Raw genomic sequence first — 21018 nt, forward strand, 5'->3', positions numbered from 1 at the left:
TTTGTATTGCTTTTTTCTTATGTCCGTTTTTAGAGAAAATGTTTATCAAAGAAATTAAGAATCCCAGTGACAGATCATCCAGGGTGTTTTGTATTTTGCCGCTGCACTAACACACAGTGTGGATTTCTTCCTGTGTACAGGCCAGCAGACATTGGATTTAATGGTGGTTCGTGGCAGACAGGACCTGAAAATCCAGGGCCCTCGACTCAACCAGACCAAAGAGGACAAGATGTTGGTTCGATATGGTCCTGATCAACGTCTGGATCCCATCATAACACCACCTATGCCCCTAATGGAGGTACCACTTATTCACCAACTGCAGAGGCACTCATCCCATTCTGCATTGCTAAGACTAAGACTAAGGATATCAATTTTCTGTTGCCCCCGAACCCAGTCATTTCATGTTATGTGCTGATACTGTCATTATAACTACAATTTACTTTTACAATTTCACATTTTGACACATAGTACAACTGGCCAGTGCACACTTCGCTGATTTAACACAAAGGAATGCTACCTCTCAGTGTATCTGACCACTGATTAGCTCTGCATCAAGACAATTAAGTATGCATCCCAGCTATCCTTTAATGTTGTTTCTGAATTGATAGGCGCACTTACCGATGATATTGCCAAGCTCAGAAAGGAATAAAAATACTTAATAACAGCACATGGTTAACCACACTAAATGTAGAACAACCCCAATTCCAAAAACGCTGAGATGCCGTATAAAACATAAATAAAAAGTGTTCCTGAGCCCATGAAGTAATATCGTTTTGTACAATTATGTCTTTCACAAAGTGGTGAAACTTGCCGCATCCTTGCTTAAGACCGGCCGAGCCCCAATCATGTTACCAATTAACCTGTTAACCTCTGGAATGTTCCAAACAGGTGTTTGCATATATTTATAGAAATCAATTAAGTTGATGAGGTAAAACATTAAATACAAGTATGTTGTCTGTGTACTGTCATCAGTTGAGTACCGTATTTTCCGGACTATAAGTCGTACTTTTGTTCATAGTTTGGCTGGTCCTGTGACTTATAGTCAGGTGTGACTTATATATCAAAATATACAGTGGTGGAAAAAAGTTTTCGGACACCCTATGCATTTGTGAAATATTGCATTAAGAATCACTCTTCGGTGTTCAAGTTCTATTTCTTTCAGTACAGTCACAGCCAAAATACTAAACAAATCCTAAAAAAGGCATTAAAAACTAAAAATTAATTGGTTCCATAAAAATACAAAAAAAAAATTTGAGTATTCGGTCATTTTGGTGCCAGTGATCTGCTAATGAAGGTCGTGCTTTTTATGAAAAGACACAATTTTTGTTGCTGTGCTTCATGTCTATATAAAGCAAGCACATTTGAAAGTTCTTCGGAGACAAAAATGGCTAAAATAAGGAACCTAACACAGGAAACACGCCTGAAGATACAGATTCTCAGCCAGGAACGGTACAGCTGCTGCCAGATAGCCAGGAAGTGCAGATACAGACCTTCAGCAGTTGGATACACTCTGCAGAAATACAGACAAACCAACAGCTTGGAAGACAAACCAAGATCTGGGCGTCCAAGGGTTCCTTCTGTAAGAAATGACCGCATCCTGATCCGCATGTGCAGGGAAAACCGCTGAATGACATCACAGGAGCTTCAGCAGCAGTGGTCAAACCAAACTGGTGTCCAGTGTTCCACCCGCACTGTACGTTGCCGACTTTAAGATCATGGCTTAAGGTCCTACAAGGCTGTCAAGAAGCCCCTGATCAATGAGAGACAGAGGTTAGCCCGGCGTCATTGGGCCCAAGCACACAAGTGGACAGCCAGGAACTGGAAGAAGATTCTGTGGTCAGATGAGTCCAGTTTCCAGCTTTATCTTCCTCCCGCTAATGTGAGGATATGCAGAAGGCCAGGCGAAGCATTATCTCCAGCATGTACAGTACCTACTGTCAAGCATGGTGGAGGCAGTATTATGGTTTGGGGATGCATGAGTGCTGCTGGTGTTAGTCATCTCACTGTCTGTGATGGCACATTGAACTCTGCCAAGTATTGTGCCATTCTCGAAACCCACATGCTCCCTTCTGCACATGCATTGTTCCGTCGAGGTCAAAACTGGATGATTCAACAAGATAATGCCCCTTGCCACACATCCAGGGCCAGTAGCACTTGGCTGCAGGAGCACAGTATCCAGGTCTTAGAGTGACCAGCTCAATCCCCACCACTGTATATAATTTAACATGTTTTTAATGTTAATTCATACTGACTGACATGAACCAAGGAGTAAACATTACCGTCTACAGCTGCGAGAGGGCGCTCTAGGCTTGTGACAACTATATGCTGCTCCTGTATCACAGAAAAAAATGACTGAAATATTAACTTAAAGACAGCTGTGAAAGACTGAATACTAACAAAATGCCCCCCAAAAGAAAATCCTATTCTGCACAATACAAACTGCAGGTAGTAAAATAAGCAGCCGAAAACAGTAATCGAGCAGCAGAAACAAAATTTGGAGTGAGTGAGAAAGTCCACAGATGGGTGCTTGAACAACGTGCTGCCTTGATGCTGCTCAAATGACTTTGCAGGCAGGCCTTCTTGGTGTTACCGCTTCATGCAATGCAACCACCTCTCTATCAGAGCACGGACAACAGTGAGAAAGAAACTGCCAGCAGAATTCCAATCCAGGGTCGACATTTTCGTGAGTTCGTTGAAAAGCAGGTAACTGAGCACGTGTCAGCGGATCATATTATCAACATGGACGAGGACCTCCTCACGTTTGACATCCCCATGGGCTGAAGTGTTGCAGAGAAAGGGCAGAAAAGTGTGAATATAGTGACAACTGGTCATGAGATATCACACTTCACAGTGGTGCTAGCATGTTGTGGAGATGGATCGAAATTGCCACCGATGGTCATGAAAACCTTGCCAAAAGATGAACCCCCCCCCCCAACAGTTGTCGTGCCATGAATGAGAAAGGGTGGATGGATTAAGAAATTATGAACTTTTGGCTTACAAAGGGCTACACTAAGCATCCTTATGACTTATTTAAAACATGCAAAGCCCTGCTTGTGATGAATAGAATGCGAATGAACATAACGCCACAGTTCAAAGATAAAATAAAAGCTTGCAACTCCATACGTGCCATCATCCCTGGAGGCTTAACCAAAGTACCCTAGCCACTCGACATCTCAGTGAACCGAAGCTTTAAGGCAGTCTTGCGTTGCCTGTGGAAGGAGTGGATGGAGAGCACAGCTTCGTGGCAACTGGGAGGATGCGGCAACTTCCCAGCAAGTCCTCGGATTGATCAACAAAGCATGGACTTCAGTGACAACCAAAACCATCCTGTCAGCATTCAGAAAGCCTGAAAAAACCTCACATAAGAGGAGACGGCGCTTCATCTTCCTCCGGAGTTGGCAGAGTTGTTCATAAGTGACGCTGATGTGGAATGAGATCGGGAGCTTACTGGTAACTTGCTTGTTGGACTTGCTGGCCTGTTATGTTAATTTAGCCTATTCAGCTTCCCAGGTATGTTCTTTATGCTATTGTGTAGCTGAATAACTGTTACATTAACATACTGGACACCTATTCAGCCTGTTGTTCTGTGTGCTATTGTGTAGTTGAATAACCTGCCTTTTCACATTAAATGTCTGTTCTTGGTCTTGAGTTTTGTGAAATAAATTTCTAAATAAATGCGACTTTATAGTCCAATGCGACTTATATATGTTTTTTCCCCTCCTTCTTGATCCATTTTTTTGACTGATGCAACTTATACTCTGGAGTGACTTATAGTCTGGAAAATACAGTTATATATGAAAAAGGATGAACAAATTATATTCTTTTATTTATGTTTTACGTGGTGTCCGAAGTTTTTTTGAATTCGAGTTGAAGTATTATTTTTTATAGCACTTTTTCAAAGCACACAAACTATAGAGGAGTAGACATATACTAAGTTGTCATGAAGACAAGCAAACAAAAAGTAATCAATGAATAAAATGAAATAAATCCAAACGGCATAAAGATGAGACTAGAAAGGAAAGTCTTGAGCTGTTTTTTAAAGCAGTCCATGGCATCTGCAAATCCAGTGAGAGTTGCAAAGTTTCGATGCCACAACTTCAAAGGCTCAATCTTGTTTAGTTTTAAGCCTGGAGTGAAGAACAAACCAACCCTGATGACAAATTCTCAGAGACCCACTGATAATAGTATTGGGTTGCAGTAGATCTCAAATGTAGTCAGGTGCCTGACCATACAGTGCTCTTAAAGTGACCACAAGAATCTTGAATTAGATCTGAATTTGATGGGGAAAGTGGCAGTCTTCACCAGACTTGATGGCCACCCACCCATAGCCTGGTTCTACTCAAGGTTTTTGCATGTTAAAAGGAAGTTTTTCGTCGCCTTTGTTGCCACATGCTTGATGATTGGGGAATTGTTGGGTCTCTGCTGATTAAGAGTATGGTTCTGACCTGCACTATATGGGAAATGTCCCATTTACAACTGCTTTTGCGATTTGGTGGTATATAAATACACTACTCACAAAAAGTTAGGAATATTCGGCTGAATTTTCAGAATGAGCTTAAAATGCACTTTAGCCTTTCCAGGTGAACTTAATTTGGCCTTCTCTTAACTTTTGAATGCACGTGTCCAACTGTTCAGTGTTTCAGTACTTTTTGCACAACTTGCTGTTCTCTAACAAGGAGCTGAAAGACAGAATTCACAACAGCTGTTTCATCCATGAATTGACCAGTGAATTTCCGGTTCAATTAGAATTGGTATTTAAACAATCCTTTTATCATGCTGTTCACATTTTTACATCATGAGATCAAGACGACACCTGACAATTGATCAACAGTGCCTCACCATTACAAGCCTTCAAACTGGATGTTCTCAGAGGGAAGTGGTCAATGAGCTTAGAGTGTCACAGAGAGTCATCAGCAGGTTGCAACAGAGATACAGAGAGACTGGAAGACTCACAGAAAGACATAGAAGTGGACGTCCTTTGGCTACATCCCACACTGATGACTGCTTCATTGTGAAGAGTACCCTGCAGAACCGGATGATGAATGCTACTCAACTCCAGACACAGTCTAGTCAATACAGAACTACCCTACACTTTGTGAATGGTATAGTGACAAGCCCATACTACCTGAATAACATTATTAATCCAGTCATTGTGCCCCTGCATGAACAACACAGGCCTTATTTCCTCTTCATGGACGACAATGCTCCAGCTCATCGAGGTTTCATCATTAGGGAACGGCTGCTGGAGACTGTGGTGCCTCAAGTAGTAGATATACTTTATTATTCACCACACCATAAAGCAGATAGAGTAGTGTAACAAGTCCATGCAAATCAAAAACAATAAATATATACAAAAGAGTGGAATAAAAAATAAAAATTTCTTAAGAAATTATAAGTACTATTTACAGACTGTTATGTACAGGTTAGAGTGCACAGACTATTGCACAGATTACTTGGAGCAGTTTTTGTTATGTAGTCTGACAGCTGCAGGAAGGAATGACCTGTGATACTGCTCCTTCACACACATTGGATGTAGCATCCTGTCACTGATGGAGCTCCTCAGTGCAGTGAGTGTGTATTGGAGGGAGTGGGAGTCATTGGCTGTCATGGAGGACAGCTTGGCTATCATTCTCCTTTCCCCCACCTCCTCCACCAGTTCCAGAGGGCATCCCAGGACAGAGATGGCTTTCCTAATGAGTTTGTCCAGCCTCTTCCTGTCAGCTGTTGTGATGCTGCTCCCCCCCACAGAGCTCGATGTAGGAGCAAGACGAGGGCATTGTCCACTCTGATGCGCGAACTGCAGCGGGTCCGTGGACGAGCTCACCAAGGGGCGCAGGTGGGCAAGGACCAGCCGCTCCAGGGCCTTCATGAGGTGGGATGTTAGGGCCACCGGCCTGTAGCAGCAAGGGTCCTTGGGATGTGGGGTCTTTGGCACAGGTACCACGCAGGACGTCTTCCAGAGGCGTGGCACCCTTCCCAGTCTCAGGCTCAGGTTGAACAAATGTCCAATGATCCCACTCAGCTGATCAGAGCAGGATCTGAGGAGCCTGGGACTGAGGCCGTCCGGTCCTGCAGCCTTCCTAGTCTTTATCCTCCTGAGCTGATTCCTTCCTGACTTGAAGGCCCTCTTCTTCTCCTTTAAAGGAGCCTTAATGTCAGGATGAATCCAGGGTTTGTTGTTTGAGTGACGCCGTACAGTCCTGATGGGTACAGTGTTCTCCACACAGAAATTTATGTAGTCCGTGATGCTGTCTGTCAAACTGTCAATGTCCTCAGAGAGGCGTTCGTACGGCGCCATTTACGGATGGCGGACATATGGACATACGGATCAGCTGAGTCACTGTGTAGAAGCTCGTAACTCCACCACAAACTGTACACCAGAGCCTCAATGACCCTTCAAGAAGAGTGGGATGCCATGCCTCAGCAGACAATAAATCGACTTGTGAACAGCATGAGACGTTGTTTTTAAGCTGTAGTTGATGCTCAAGGGCACATGACAAGTTATTGAGACGCTGACATTTTTTGTTGTGGTATACCCACCATTGTTGTTGGCTTTTCTATCTATCTATCTATCTATCTATCTATCTATCTATCTATCTATCTATCTATCTATCTATCTATCTATCTATCTATCTATCTTCTCCTCCCCCTTATCCGGGGCCAGGTTGCGGGGGAGCAGTCTGAGCAGGAACGCCCAGACTTCCCTCTCCCCGGACACTTCCCCCAGCTCTTCCGGGGGTATCCCGAGGCGTTCCCAGGCCAGCTGAGTGACATAGTCACCCCAGCGTGTCCTGGGTCTTCCATGGGGCCTCCTCCCGGTGGGACATGCCTGGAACACCTCCCTAGGGAGGCATCCGGGGGCATTCGACAGAGATGCTCGAGCCACCTCAGCTGACTCCTCTCGATGTGGAGGAGCAGCGACTCTACTCTGAGCTCCTCCCGGGTGACAGAGCTCCTCACCCTATCTCTAAGGGAGCGCCCCGCCACCCTGCGGAGGAAACTCATTTCAGCCACTTGTATCCAGGACCTCGTTCTTTCGGTCATGATCCAAAGTTCATGACCATAGGTGAGGGTAGGAACGTAGATTGACCGGTAAATCGAGAGCTTAGCCTTTCGGCTCAGCTCCTTCTTCACCATGACAGACCGGTACAGCGACTGCATTACTGCAGCCGCTGCACCGATCCGCCTGTCTATCTCACGCTCCATCTTTCCCTCACTCATGAACAAGATCCCAAGGTACTTAAACTCCTCCACTTGAGGCAGGAACTCTCCCCCAACCTGAAGGGAGCAAGCCACCTTTTTCCGGTCGAGAACCATGGCCTCGGACTTGGAGGTGCTGACTCTCATCCCAGCTGCTTCACACTCGGCTGCGAACCGCCCCTGCTGTACAGCTCTCAATAGAGGGCCTCCAACCCATACTCCCGGAGTACCTCCCACAGAATGACGCGAGGGACACGGTCGAATGCCTTCTCCAAGTCCACAAAGCACATGTAGACTGGTTGGGCAAACTCCCGTGAACCCTCAAGCACCCTGTGGAGGGTATAGAGCTGGTCCAGTGTTCCACGGCCAGGACGAAAACCGCATTGTTCTTCCTGAATCCGAGGTTCAACTATCGGCCGGATTCTCCTCTCCAGTACCCTGGAATAGACTTTCCCAGGGAGGCTGAGGAGTGTGATCCCCCGATAGTTGGAACACACCCTCCGGTCCCCCTTTTTAAAAAGAGGGACCACCACCCCAGTCTGCCAGTCCAGAGGCACTGTCCCCATCTGCCACGCGATGTTGCAGAGGTGTGTCAACCAAGACAAACCTACAACATTCAGAGACTTGAGGTACTCAGGGTGGATCTCATCCACCCCCGGCGGTCTGCCACCGAGGAGCTTACAAACTACCTCAGTGACTTCAGCCCCGGTGATGGATGAATTGACCTCCAGGTCCCCAGTCTCTGCTTCCTCTACAGAAGACATGACAGTTGGATTGAGGAGATCCTCGAAGTATTCCTTCCACCAACCGACAATATCCCCAGTCGAGGTCAACAGCTCCCCATCTCCACTGTAAACAGTATTGACAGAAAGCTGCTTCCCCTTCCTGAGGCGCCGAATGGTTTGCCAGAATTTCCTCAAGGCCGACCGGTAGTCCTCCTCCATGGCCTCCCCAAACTCCTCCCAGACCAGAGTTTTTGCTTCTACAACCGCCCGAGCTGCTGCGCGCTTGGACTGCCGGTACCCGTCAGCTGCCTCAGGAGTCCTGTGAGCCAGCCAGACCTGATAGGACTGGAGAACATGGGCCATTCGGACTCAATGTCTCCAACCTCCCTCAGAATCTGGTCGAAGCTCTCCTGGAGGTGGGAGTTGAAAACCTCCCTGACAGCGGGTTCCGCCAGACGTTCCCAACAGACCCTCACGGTACGTTTGGGTCTGCCAAGTCTGTCCCACTTCCTCCCCTGCCAGCGAATCCAACTCACCACCAGGTGGTGATCAGTTGACAGCTCAGCCCCTCTCTTTACCCGAGTGTCCAAGACATACCGCCGAAGGTCAGATGATACGACTACAAAGTCAATCATTGACCTCCGGCCTGGGGTGTCCTGGTGCCACGTGCACTGATGGACACCCTTATGCTTGAACATGGTGTTTGTTATGGACAAACTGTGACTAGCACAGAAATCCAATAACAGAACACCACTCGGGTTCAGATCGGGGAGGCTGTTCCTCCCGATCACACCCCTCCAGGTATCACTGTCACTACCCACATGAGCATTGAAGTCCCCCAGCAGAACAATGGAGTCCCCAGTTGGAGCACTTTCCAGAACTCCTCCCAGGGACTCCAAGAAGGCCGGGTACTCTGCACTGCTGTTCGGCTCATAGGCCAAAACAACAGTGAGAGACCTATCCCCGACCCGAAGGCGCAGGGAAGCCACCCTCTTGCTCAGTGGGGAGAACTTCAACACATGGCGGCTGAGCTGGGGGGCTATAAGCAAGCCCACACCAGCTCGCCGCCTCTCACATCGGGCAACTCCAGAGTAGAAGAGAGTCCAGCCTCTCTCAAGGAGTTGGGTTCCAGAGCCCAGACTGTGCGTGGAGGTGAGCCCGACTATCTCTAGCCCGTACCGCTCAACCTCCCGCACTAGCTCAGGCTCTTTCCCCCACAGTGAGGTGACATTCCATGTCCCCATGTTGGCTTTTGTTTTCAATAAATTGTTTGAGATGAGGAAATCACCATAGCATGCTCCTTCTTAAATGCCCTACTTTCGTGATATAATGTCACTGTAGCCTGAACCATAAATTTCACCTGAAAGCCAAATATCCCTAACTTTTTGTGAGTGGTGTATAATTGAATTAGAATAATAATAGAATTGGACTGCTCACAAGCTCTTCTGTGACCACCCAAAACAAAATGTTAAAAATAACTAGAATAAAGGGTTATGCCAATGCTGCCTGTTTATCAACTTTTGTGTCTGTGTGTCTGTGTGTCAGGTCTTTTTCTTGCAGTTTCCCACTGCTCTGCTGTGTGGTGAGATCAGAAAGGCTTATGTTGAGTTCTGTAACGTCAGCAGTGTTGCCTTGTGTGACCTTCGAGTGGTGTCCACACACCCCGAGTTCTTCACCTTTGGCAGCCAGGCTACAACACCAGACACGCCCCTCAGCCCTACCTCAGCTGAAAACATCTCAGCCTATACAACCTTGGTTACACACCCCCAGCCAGGCTCAGCGGCATTTGAGATGTTGGTTTCAGCTGAAGATTTTAGTCAGCCGTCGGGTGTGATGGAGATCCCAATAAATTGCCGCACACTGCAACCTGGGGAGTCCACCCAGCTGCCTCTCTGGCTCAGAGGACCAGACCTGGAGGGAGTCCATGAAATCAATTTTCTGTTCTACTACGAAAGCACAGACAAAGGAAACAAAATTAGGTAAAACTCCAAGTAAACTTAAGGAATGTCAGTTGGCTTGAGGGGATGCATAATGTGATGATGTAATGATTAATGTAATGATTTAGAAGTAAAATCCACTCATTCTAACATAAGAATTGACAGCTTATATCACAGAAAAAAAAACTCATAATGAATACATATGATCAATATTAAGCATTTTTAAGCCAAAGGAAATATACATTAATTCAACCTTTATCTTAACTTGGAAATGCATTGTAGAAGAGCTCTCATTTATAAATATAACTGAGTAAAAAACATGGACAAAAGATCCTAGACACCAAGAGACAGAAATAGGAGGCTAAGTTAAAAATTGCGACTAAAAAATAAAAAATGATAATAAAAAGCCATTTCAGTTAAATAATAAAACCTTAAGAATACATATAGCAACTAAAATTTAAAGCTGATATATCAACTAAAACAGCAGTTGGAAGTGAAATAAAATGATATCAAAACTTTATGAGGATAAGAATGAGGTCAGTTTTAGATTATTCTGTATGTTATTCCATGTTGCAGGTGCACACGAGAAAAGCTAGATTTTCAATAGAAGACAACCTTTGCTGCATCCTCACCACAAAATTCAGCATCAGAAGTTTGCAAAGGAATATCTAAACATGGCTAATGATGAAGTCATAGAACTTTTTTGTCACAATAAGCAAAGGTATGTGTGTAAGAAAAAAGGATGCAGAATGCCATGAAAAGAGTATCTCTGAACTGTTAAGAATGGGGGTGTATTGATCATGCTTTAGGCTTGTGCTGTCGTTAGTGACACAAGGAACATTTCACCGGTAGAGGTAAGAATGAATTTAATTAAATACCTGGAAGCAAACATCACAGTGTGTGTAATAAAAGCTAAAGATGGGTTAGCAGGATAATGATCAGAAACACTTCAAAAATTGACAATGGGCTACCCCAAGAAGCACAAGCTGAAGGTTTTGCCATTGCCGTCACAGTCCCCCAACCTAAACATCATCAAAAATCTATGAACAGACCTCAAAAGAGCAGTGCATGCAAATGTTCAAATTCTGTGATCAGTGATGTTAGCATAGTGACAATTTTCCCCATTTTCATAGAAATGTTTGCATTTTGTAAACTGCGGACAGTTTCTCACAGAGTTGTGAGTTGTACAGGAATACCGTCACTGATTTAGCTCTCAAAAAGTCACAGCTTCATCGTGTTCAGATGAAAAAGCAAGGTCTGTCAGCCATTCAAAAACAAGGTTGTGAACTTTTTCATTCAAAATACAATCAATTTCAGATCTCAGATAATTGAAAAGCTCTAGAACGGTCCCTCAACTAAGCCAGCACACATATGAATGGTAGATTACAGACGATTCTGATGGGAAAGCCTGAGACTCCTTCTAATGAATCACTCTTGATGGGAATAAATTTATATTTTTCAAGAGAGCAGTCATCACAACATCCAGCTGGGTGGTTTACCACAGAGTGCTTTTACTGACTGATCATTAAATGTGGTGATAATGCCATCTAGCATTGAAAATAGAAACTGTAGTCTGCGTACCAAATGTAGTTTGTTTGGACACCCCTACTATGTGTACATCAAGAGATAGAAACAAAGCCTTCCCCCCCGCTTGGATTTTTGAATTGATCATTATACTTAAGAATCTGGAAAGATGTTTGCCATACACCATTATTTATTCCTACCAAAATAATATCATTTGGTCCAGATGTATAATTTGAGTAACAACATTATTAACTCTTTAAGATAAAAAGGCTGTTTATATATGCTTCCCTCCATTATGAGCCATTGTACCAGATTACACAGGATAATGATATGCTTGTAGTAGAAGGGAGATGTTTTCTCTGTCTATCTGGACTTCTGTTGTTTTTCAAAGTGGACATTATTTCTTGTATCCCCCACTGCTTAATGGGTTAGGGTTATATATATTCTTTGCCATTGACTCTGTTAATTCAGTTATTTTGGCATTTTTCTAAGTATCTAGCCATGCATGTATTATTTAAGATGTTGTATTGAAGATAATCCCCTCTTAATCATTAAGGAGAAACTCAGCAGATTATCTATGATGGCTGAACACACAGAATAGTATTAATCAAATTTAAAAATACTTTTTCTTGCCTTTTTATAATGAATTTAATGTAACAGTTCTATCATAAACTAAGTCTCTTCATTGACACTGCACTAACCTACCAGTGAGGGCAGATCAGACTGATTATTGTGTAGACAACGCTTCTCCATCTGTTACTCTTTGTCCTCTTTCTTCATGTGAAGTCATCGGGTCTTACGTCACACAGTCTTCATCTGTGCTAGTCGGTCTCTGAGTGTGCAGGCAACAGCCTGCCGCAGCAGTGTTCCTCCACATCACAGTCTGGATGACAAAGGCAGTGGTGGGACACTCGTCTTTATTGATGTGGAGAACATCAATACGGTGAGACATGCAGCATGCCACACACATGTACCTGCCACTGTTCAAAACTTTGTTTTAATCTGCATCCTCTTGGCTCCCAGAGTGAAGCTGGTGTACGTGAGTTCCACATTGTCCAGGTTTCCAGCAGCAGTCAACACTGGCGCCTCCAAAAGTGTATCAACCCAGCCACGGATAAAGGTGAGTCTGGCACAATGAGTAATCTGTGCTTAATTTCTTCAGTGGTCTATTTAATTTTATTCTTTGTATTATTATCATTATTATTATTATTAGTAGTAGTAGTAGTAGTATTTATTAGTAGTATTTAGGCTTTCATTTCTTTATTGTTTGCAGCATGCATGGTGAACACTGATGTGGTCTTCATTTAATAGAACCTTTCCCAGTGTCTAAAAAACATTGAACAAATGAGCTGCTGTCCGTGCTGATTTCACAACTAGTTTTCTCAACAAAAAACATGTCCAAAATCCAGTTAACGTGAAGATCAACTATATTTTTGTCAAGTATCACCTGGAAATTAACAAGAGTGAATCCATAATTCATTTAGCTATCATTTAAGTCTATATCTTTTGCTTGCCAAATAATATTTTAAGATGGCTGCATGGTTCGTACAGGTGGTATCTGGATGAAAGGCCAGCCATCACCCAGCCATCCTTAAATACACACCTGTGAACTGCCCTTGAGCAAGGCACTTTACCCCAAAATGCTGCAGTGTACAAAACTTTACAGGGCACATTTAACAAAAATGGTTCATAAATCTCTTAGACCTTTTAACGTGTAATAATGATTTTTTATAATACTATATTACTATTATAATGGAAAGTGTCCTGAGACAACTTTTGTTGTGATTTGGCGCTATACAAATGAAATTGAATTGAATTGAATTGAATTGAATTGAATTGAATTGAATTGAATTGAATTGAATTGAATTAAAACCTTTCACTCTAATAATGGCAAAAAATAATGTAAATGTATTTCATCTTTAACCAACAAGCAGGAAGTACATTTCATAATGCATGTATGATAAATATTCTATTCTAATATTACTGAAACATTTAACAAAAATGACACATTATTCTGTCTAGGGGTGTAAATGGCACACAGAAGTCATGGTTCAGTTCATACCCTGGTTTAGGATTCATGGTTCTGTGCGAGTTCAATGCAGCAGGGAAAACAAAGGAAAAACAACAAATGCATAATGATATGTTATATGTTATGACCCAGGACATTTTCATCTGGGTCGGTAATGCTATTAAATGTGCATTAGCATGTACTATGTGTTTCTATTCACTTACCTGACAATGCACACTTCAATCGGTTTGCTGTACTAACTTTATCAAATGTTGTTAATAGCGTACAACTAAACGTTAACGGATGGAACTCATGCTTGTGAACTTTGGTTCCCTGCTACATACATCAGTCTACATATTGCATAGTCTGTGTGCATCAGACTGTGAACCTAGTAGTGTGACGTTTCGTCACGAGTACATGATTCATTACAGCCATTCTTCTATCTATACAGTGCTTGCACATGATTTTTTTTCAGTATCAACCACATACTCTCTTTGTCTGCCCTTTTCCTCTCCAGACTGCAAACTCATCAGTAGAGAAAGAGCCAAGCTGTGTTTCAGGGCCACACGATGCAAGCCCCACCAAGGTACATCATACAGAAAAAGCAAACTGTGTCAATCTGTTTTATTTGTATTTGTGGTTTTGAATAAGTATCTGAACAATATGCGTATTGTCTGTTATTTCTAGGTACTTCGGATGCCGTAGATAAATACACCTTTGCAGACCTGAATCTGGGAAATGAACGGGTAAGTTGAAAGTAAAATTTTGTCGTCAGTTTAATTTGACTGATGAACATTCTCATTGTGATACTTAATAAGAGCTTTATGAAAAAACTGATAATTTGTCATATAATCCTGATTTCACATTGTGTGGATACTCCCAGTGGTTGCTATGAAGAAAACAATGATATTTCACCACAATAAACAGTTGCCTTTGAACAAATCAACCGGATGTGGAACAATTTTTGCATTCATTTGGATTCAAGATTTTTTTCTACCTGATGAATGTTAGTCCAATATTCACCACCCTTTTAGTTCTTTTTTGGTTGTTATCAAATCCCTGACTATGTTCACCAGCTATTTATTAACTGTGTCTGCCATTTGGTGCTGGGCAGGTCATGTATAGTGGGTTTTTAGAGCTTTATCTAAGAAAACAGCTGCCTGCTATGGCTGAAAAGATGCTGATGAGCACAGTGAGAGTGAAATAAAACTTTAAACTTGCAGGCCATAAAACCAAAACAACAAGCTGAAAGAAGCTATAAAGTTCCATAGACATGAGAGGACCTGTGGAGTTGGCTGTAATTCTCTGTAGGAGCATGACAATGAGACGTATTCTTCACGCAAGTGATCGATCATTAATATAACGAATATTGATTTTAGCCACAGAAAGGTTACACAAGTAAATGCTTAAAAATATCATTAATTTACTAAGTCCCCATAATGGTAGATGTTTTTCTGTTGCTGTAAATGCAGTTAAAAAATGAAATTAAGAAGAAACGCATAATACAAATGACCTTAAGGTGCCCACAATGACAAATTCCCATGGTAAAAGTAGTGTTGATTTTGGCAGCCTGTTTTAATTTTAGTCTTAGTCTGGTCTTTGTGTCAAGCTGTCATTTTAGTTTTTATTAGTTTTAGTCACATTCATACTCTTTTTAGTCTAGTCAAGTTTCAGTCGACTAAAAGTCTGAGCATTTTAGTCTTATTTTAGTCAATGAAAATTGTATTTTAGTCTCTTTCTAGTGATGTAATTCTGTTTAACCCAGTCAATATAGTATAAGTACCTCGTAGTATGCACGAAAACCAAAATTTTCTTTTAACCAAACCCATTTCACAATTCAAACAAGGTTGTCTTATTATTATATTATTGTTAGACTCAAGAATACATCCATTCCAGACATGGAAGACGCTCTGATTTGAATTTACAACATATTTATTTTACCAAGCAAAGCCCGCTGGCCGGCCATCACTCCTGTTCTCTGTGTCAGTTGTCTGTCCTTAAGGGTAACCTACCGCAGCTGCATCTTCTAAATCAGGGGTTCCCAAACTTTTCCATGCCATGGCCCCCCAAACAGCATTAGCTTCTGGCTGGGGACCCTCTTTGCAAACCCACCGACAATGCTACAAAATATGGAACGAAACATCAACTTTTAGAATGATTTTCTTACTTTTATTCACATTTCAATAATTATTACATTTGTTTAGCATAAGAATATTATGAACTAATGTTTTGCTTTTTTGCTCTTTTTTTTTCTTAACTTCCCTCCAATTTTCTTAGGCCCCCGTAGCACCCCCTGGCGGCCCCCCAGGGGGCCCCGGCCCCCACTTTGAAAACCACTGTTCTAAATAATGCAGCGAGTGGGAACTAATGCCGTGACGTCGCCTGCGACTGCGCAGTGCGACCTGATGCAGCCCCTGTAGTGAGACTCGATAAACAGAAATACTGCAACATAATAAGAATAACGCGACTAAAGGAGAAGAAATAATGTCATAACATTTAGTCTTGTCTCGTTTAGTCAACGAAAATGAAGAGACATTTTAGCAGAGTTTTTATTCTATAAACCACATTTAGTCTCGTTTTTATTCGTCAACAATATTGCATTACATATTTAATTATAGTTATCATCACATGACCAGCATTTATGTTGCGTCTTGTCTCGTTTTCGTCACGTGACGTCGATATTTAGTCAGAATTTTCGTTGACGAAAGCAACACTAGGTAAAGGTTTGCATGATGAACATGTAAGCAATGGTATACTGGTGACTGGCTGACCAATGGGCTGCTTAGTGCAACTTTAATTCATGAAGAATTGCTCCTCTTTTTTTTCCTTTAGCTCGTGTAATATGCACACTGAGTGTTCTTTCTGTGTATTTTGTGCTATCTCTCTCTGCCCTCACCTCTTGCTACTGTTTCTGTGTAGATCATCAGTTCCTCCACACCCTGTGGAGATTTTTTCTTCCGTGGCTGTCGAACCTCAGAGTCTCAGCAAGTGGATGTGGCATCATCCAAGACAGCATCCAGCATCAAGAGTCAGAGCTGTGCCCCCACTGAGGACAGAGCCTCTGATATCACCAACATTGTGAAGAAATGTAATGAGCTGGACCTCAACATTATCATCATCTGGAAGGTACATATAACAGAGCCAGATGATAACCATCTCCATGACACAGTGTCAGTTTCAGGCCAATAAGTCTAATATTGGACTCCCTTCATGATGTAGGCATTTTGTTTTCTAGACGATGGACAAAACTTAGTTGTTAGATCTAAACAAACCTAGCACAGTGGTTCATTTTTTGTTTAAATTGAAATTGGTGCTTGAGTTTCCAGTTTGTGTTGTGTGTGTCTGTATAGGCCTATGTGGTTGAGGACAACAAACAGCTAATCCTAGAGGGCCAGCTCCACGTGGCACTGGAGACCATTGGCAAAGAGGCCAGTTCTGTGACTCCCAAAGAGGTATAGTATAAGATAACACTTTATTGATCCTCCGTAGGAGAAATTAGGGTGTTACAGGCAGCAGCGACAGTATCAGGAATATGAAAAGGGCATATAAGGGAATAAAATACAAAATAGAAAATAAAAAATCACACTCTATATACACTATATTGCCAGAAGCATTCACTCACCCATCCAAATAATTGAAATCAGGTGTTCCAATCACTTCCATGGCCACAGGTGTATAAAATCAAGCACCAAGGCATGCAGACTGTTTCTTCAAACATTTGTGAAAGAATGGGTTGCTCTCAGGAACTCAGTGAATTCCAATGTGGCACTATGATAGGATGCCACCTGTGCAACAAGTCCAGTCATGATATTTCCTTGCTCCTAAATATTCCACAGTCAATCGTCAGTGGTATTTTAACAAAGTGGAAGCGATTGGGAACTACAGCAACTCAGCCATGAAATGGCAGGCCACGTAAAATGACAGAGCGCATAGTGCGCAGAGGTCGGCAACTTTCTGCGAAGTCAATCGCTACAGACCTCCTAACTTCATGTAGCGTTCAGATTAGCTCAAGAACAGTGCATAGAGAGCTTCATGGAATGGGTTTCCATGGCCGAGCAGCTGCATCCAAGCCATACATCACCAAGTGCAATGAAAAGCGTCAGATGCAGTGGTGTAAAGCACGCCGCCGCTGGACTCTAGAGCAGTGGAGACGCGTTCTCTGGAGTGACGAATTGCGCTTCACTATCTGGTGATCTGATAGATGAGTCTGGGTTTGGCGGTTGCCAGGAGAACGGTACTTGTCTGACTGCCTTGTGCCAAGTGTAACGTTTGGTGGAGGGGGGATTATGGTGTGGGGTTGTTTTTCGGTAGCTGGGCTTGGCCCCTTAGTTCCAGTGAAAGCAACTCTGAATGCTTCAGGATACCAGAAGATTTTGGACAATTCCATGCTCTCAACTTTGTAGGAACAGTTTGAGGGTGACCCTTCAGAATCACAATCAAAAATCAGAATCAGAAAAGCTTTATTGCCAAGTACGATTTTACACATACGAGGAATTTGCTTTGGTGAGGTTGGTGCATGACACGTCTATTAAAAAGAAGCTATTAGAAAAGTAAAACAGTAAGTAAATAATCTAAAAATAAGTAAAAAATATAACAATAGTAGAAACTGTAACAGTAAGTAAAAAAATCTAACAATATAAATATATGTACACAAGTCAGTTTTTTTTTTTGTTGTTGTTGTTTTTTAACAGAGGCACAGTCTGTTTTTTCAAAGGAAGTCCAAGCAGAACGTTAATGTAACGCATATGATTATGGCAATGTCAATGACAAGTAGAGTCAGAGGTGGAGTGTGAAGAGTGTCGGGGGGGTTCTGGGCCTTGTTGATAAGGCTGACAGCAAACGGGAAAAAACTGTTCTTGTGGCATGAGGTTTTGGTCCTGATGAACCGCAGCCTCCTGCCAGAGGGGAGTGTAAAGAGTTTATGTCTGGGGTGGGGGGGATCAGCGACAATCTTTTCTGCAAGCCTCAGGGTTCTGGAGGCATACAGGTCCTGAAGAGATGGAAGATTGCAGCCGATCACCGTCTCTGCAGACCTAATGACATGCTGCAGTCTGCCCTTGTCCTTGGCAGTGGCAGCAGCATACCAGATGGTGATGGAGGAGCTGAGGATGGACTCAATGATGGCTGTGTAGAAGTGCACCATTATTGTCTTTGGCAGACTGAATTTCTTCAGCTGCTGTAGGAAATACATCCTCTGCTGTGCTTTCTTGATGAGGTAGCTGATGTTCGGCTCCCACTTGAGGTCCTGGGAGATGATAGTTCCCATGAAACGGAAAGACTCCACAGTGTCAATAGTGGAGTCACAGAGGGTGATGGGGGCAGGTGATGCTGAGTTTTTCCTGTAGTCCACAACCATCTCCACTGTTTTTAGAGCGTTGAGCTCTAGGTTGTTCTGGTTGCACCAGTTCACCAGATGATCAACCTCCCACCTGTAGGTGGTAGTGATGTGTCGTTCGCGAACGTAACGGCTCTGAGAGCCGGCTCTTTGAAGTGAACGACGGGAACGGCTCCTGATTGGGGGAGCCGCTTTTTTTCTCTCTCTCTTTTTTTTTTCTCTTGAAGCCGCACGTAATTGGTCAATATGTGTGGTATCGTCTCTGTGTTTGCGCCGCTTAGTGCGCTCACTGCGCTGAGCAGAGGGGGGAGGGGCGGCAGTTCCACACACAGCAGCAGCACACAAACGGGTCAAGAGAGCAGAGAGAGAGCAACACGGAGGGACATTTATCAACCAAAGGTATGTTAAGAAAATGAGTGAAAACAGAAAAAGGAGCTAAATATTGAGTCACTTTAATTATATTGATGGCTCCAAAGCAGAGTGCATTGTCTGCAGGATGAAAATTTCATATCGGCTCCACCAACAACCACCACAGGCACTTAAGAACTGTCCACCCAACAGTTCCACTGGAGAAGCGACCAGTTGAACCTGGTATTAATGAAGGTGCCAGTGTGTTGTCTGCAACTGCTGCTGCTGCTCCTGCTGCTGCTGCAGTGTCAACAGCATCATGCAGCACACCACCACAGCCACCAAAAACAGCAACCCAGAGCTCAATGAAACAGTTTTTGCAGAAGTCTTTGACCTCTGCAAGACAGAAAATAATTGATGAAGAGCTGGCTAAAATGGTTGCACTTGATTTTCAACCATTTTCAGTTGTGGATGACAAGGGTTTCAGAAAGTTTACGCATGCACTCAATCCAGTGTATGCCATTCCAAGCAGGAAAACCCTCTCTCAGAAAATGATCCCAGACCTGTATCACGGAGAACGTGCTTCACTGCAAGAGAGGGTTAATAAAGCAGTTTGTCTGACTTTAAAGTTGCTTAGTATAAAAAAGTTAAAAGTTTAAATTAGTTAAACGTTCACTGTAGAGTGAAAAAATAAAGGCATATTTATATAATAAACATATATAAATAAGAAGTATAATACAGTTTTTTTACATTATTAATTCATTTTGTGCATAATGTTACATTATTATTGGTAATATATCAATTAAAGCAGCAAAAAAATCTGAAAAGCCGTTTGGGAGCCGAAAGAACCAGCTCTTTTTAGTGAGCCGAGCCGAAAGAGCCGGTTCTCTAAAAAGAGACGGAATTCCCATCACTAGTAGGTGGGCTCGTCGCCATCAGAGATGAGTTCGACGAGGGTGGTGTCGTCCGCAAACTTCAGGAGCTTGACAGACTGGTGACTGGAGGTGCAGCTGTTCGTGTACTTATTTCAACATGACTGTGCACCAGTGCACAAAGCAAGTTCCATAAAGAAGAAGAAGAAGAAGAAAGAAAGACATAGATGAAAGAGTTTGGTGTGGATGAACTTGACTGACGTGCACAGAATCCTGACCTCAACCCGATAAAACACCTTTGGGATGAATTAGAGTGGAGACTGAGAGCCAGGCCTTCTCATCCAACATCAGTGTGTGACCTCACAAATGTGCTTCGGGAAGAATGGTCAAAAAAATGGGGCTGACTCCTTCCCTTACCCGGTCTTCATCGAACAAGCCCACCGCTTGCAAGGCCACCAAGATCGCAATGTCCCCAGAACGCTGATAATGTATTTCCTCAACTTTAAAGATAAAGAAAGAGTAACCCGGGCAGCCAGGGCCAAAGGGAAAGTGATGTTTAAAGACCAGGAGGTGAAATTCTTCCAGGATGTTGCCAGGGAGACACACATGAAAAGGAAGTGCTTTGATACAGTGAAGCAGCATCTTGAAGCCCTGAACGTCCAGTACAGAATCCAACACCCAGCGCGGCTCCAGGTTACGCACACAGGTCGAGGTCCCAGATTTTTGACAACCCAGAGGACGTTGCAGCGTTCGCCCAAAATCTCTCCATCGGCCAGCACAACGGGTCTCAGGCACCGGTATAGATCCTGGAGGTGAGGATACATACTTTCTTTCTCTTTCTTTAATGGTCTCTGTTGGGAATAACACCATGTTGGTCAGATCTACTGAAGATAATAGTGGAAATACTCGGTTTATTTTTTTCTTCCCCTACTTAATACTCATGGAAATAATGAGACAGCTAGAGGAAGTTGCATCTGTTAAATGCTAAAGGTTTTTTTTTCTCTTTATGCCATTTGGCTGGGGCGGCAGATGATGGACGTGTTTGAGTATTGTTACTCTGCTCCTCTCT

The 21018-nt window shown here is 43.1% G+C and overlaps 1 protein-coding gene across 1 annotated transcript in view; it reads left to right on the plus strand.

Annotated features, from left to right (window-relative positions):
* Nucleotides 1–21018, plus strand: part of trappc8 (trafficking protein particle complex subunit 8) — an 89440-nt gene that overhangs the window by 59581 nt on the left and 8841 nt on the right. Inside the window, exons 19-26 of the mRNA XM_070960386.1 lie at nucleotides 141–298; nucleotides 9471–9904; nucleotides 12173–12329; nucleotides 12410–12506; nucleotides 13912–13980; nucleotides 14082–14140; nucleotides 16314–16520; nucleotides 16745–16846. Coding sequence (XP_070816487.1) covers nucleotides 141–298; nucleotides 9471–9904; nucleotides 12173–12329; nucleotides 12410–12506; nucleotides 13912–13980; nucleotides 14082–14140; nucleotides 16314–16520; nucleotides 16745–16846 — 1283 coding nt within the window. The remainder of the gene's footprint in view (nucleotides 1–140; nucleotides 299–9470; nucleotides 9905–12172; nucleotides 12330–12409; nucleotides 12507–13911; nucleotides 13981–14081; nucleotides 14141–16313; nucleotides 16521–16744; nucleotides 16847–21018) is intronic.

The sequence above is a fragment of the Chaetodon trifascialis genome, chromosome 4 (assembly GCF_039877785.1).
Source record: "Chaetodon trifascialis isolate fChaTrf1 chromosome 4, fChaTrf1.hap1, whole genome shotgun sequence".
In the NCBI taxonomy this organism is placed as follows: domain Eukaryota; kingdom Metazoa; phylum Chordata; class Actinopteri; order Chaetodontiformes; family Chaetodontidae; genus Chaetodon; species Chaetodon trifascialis.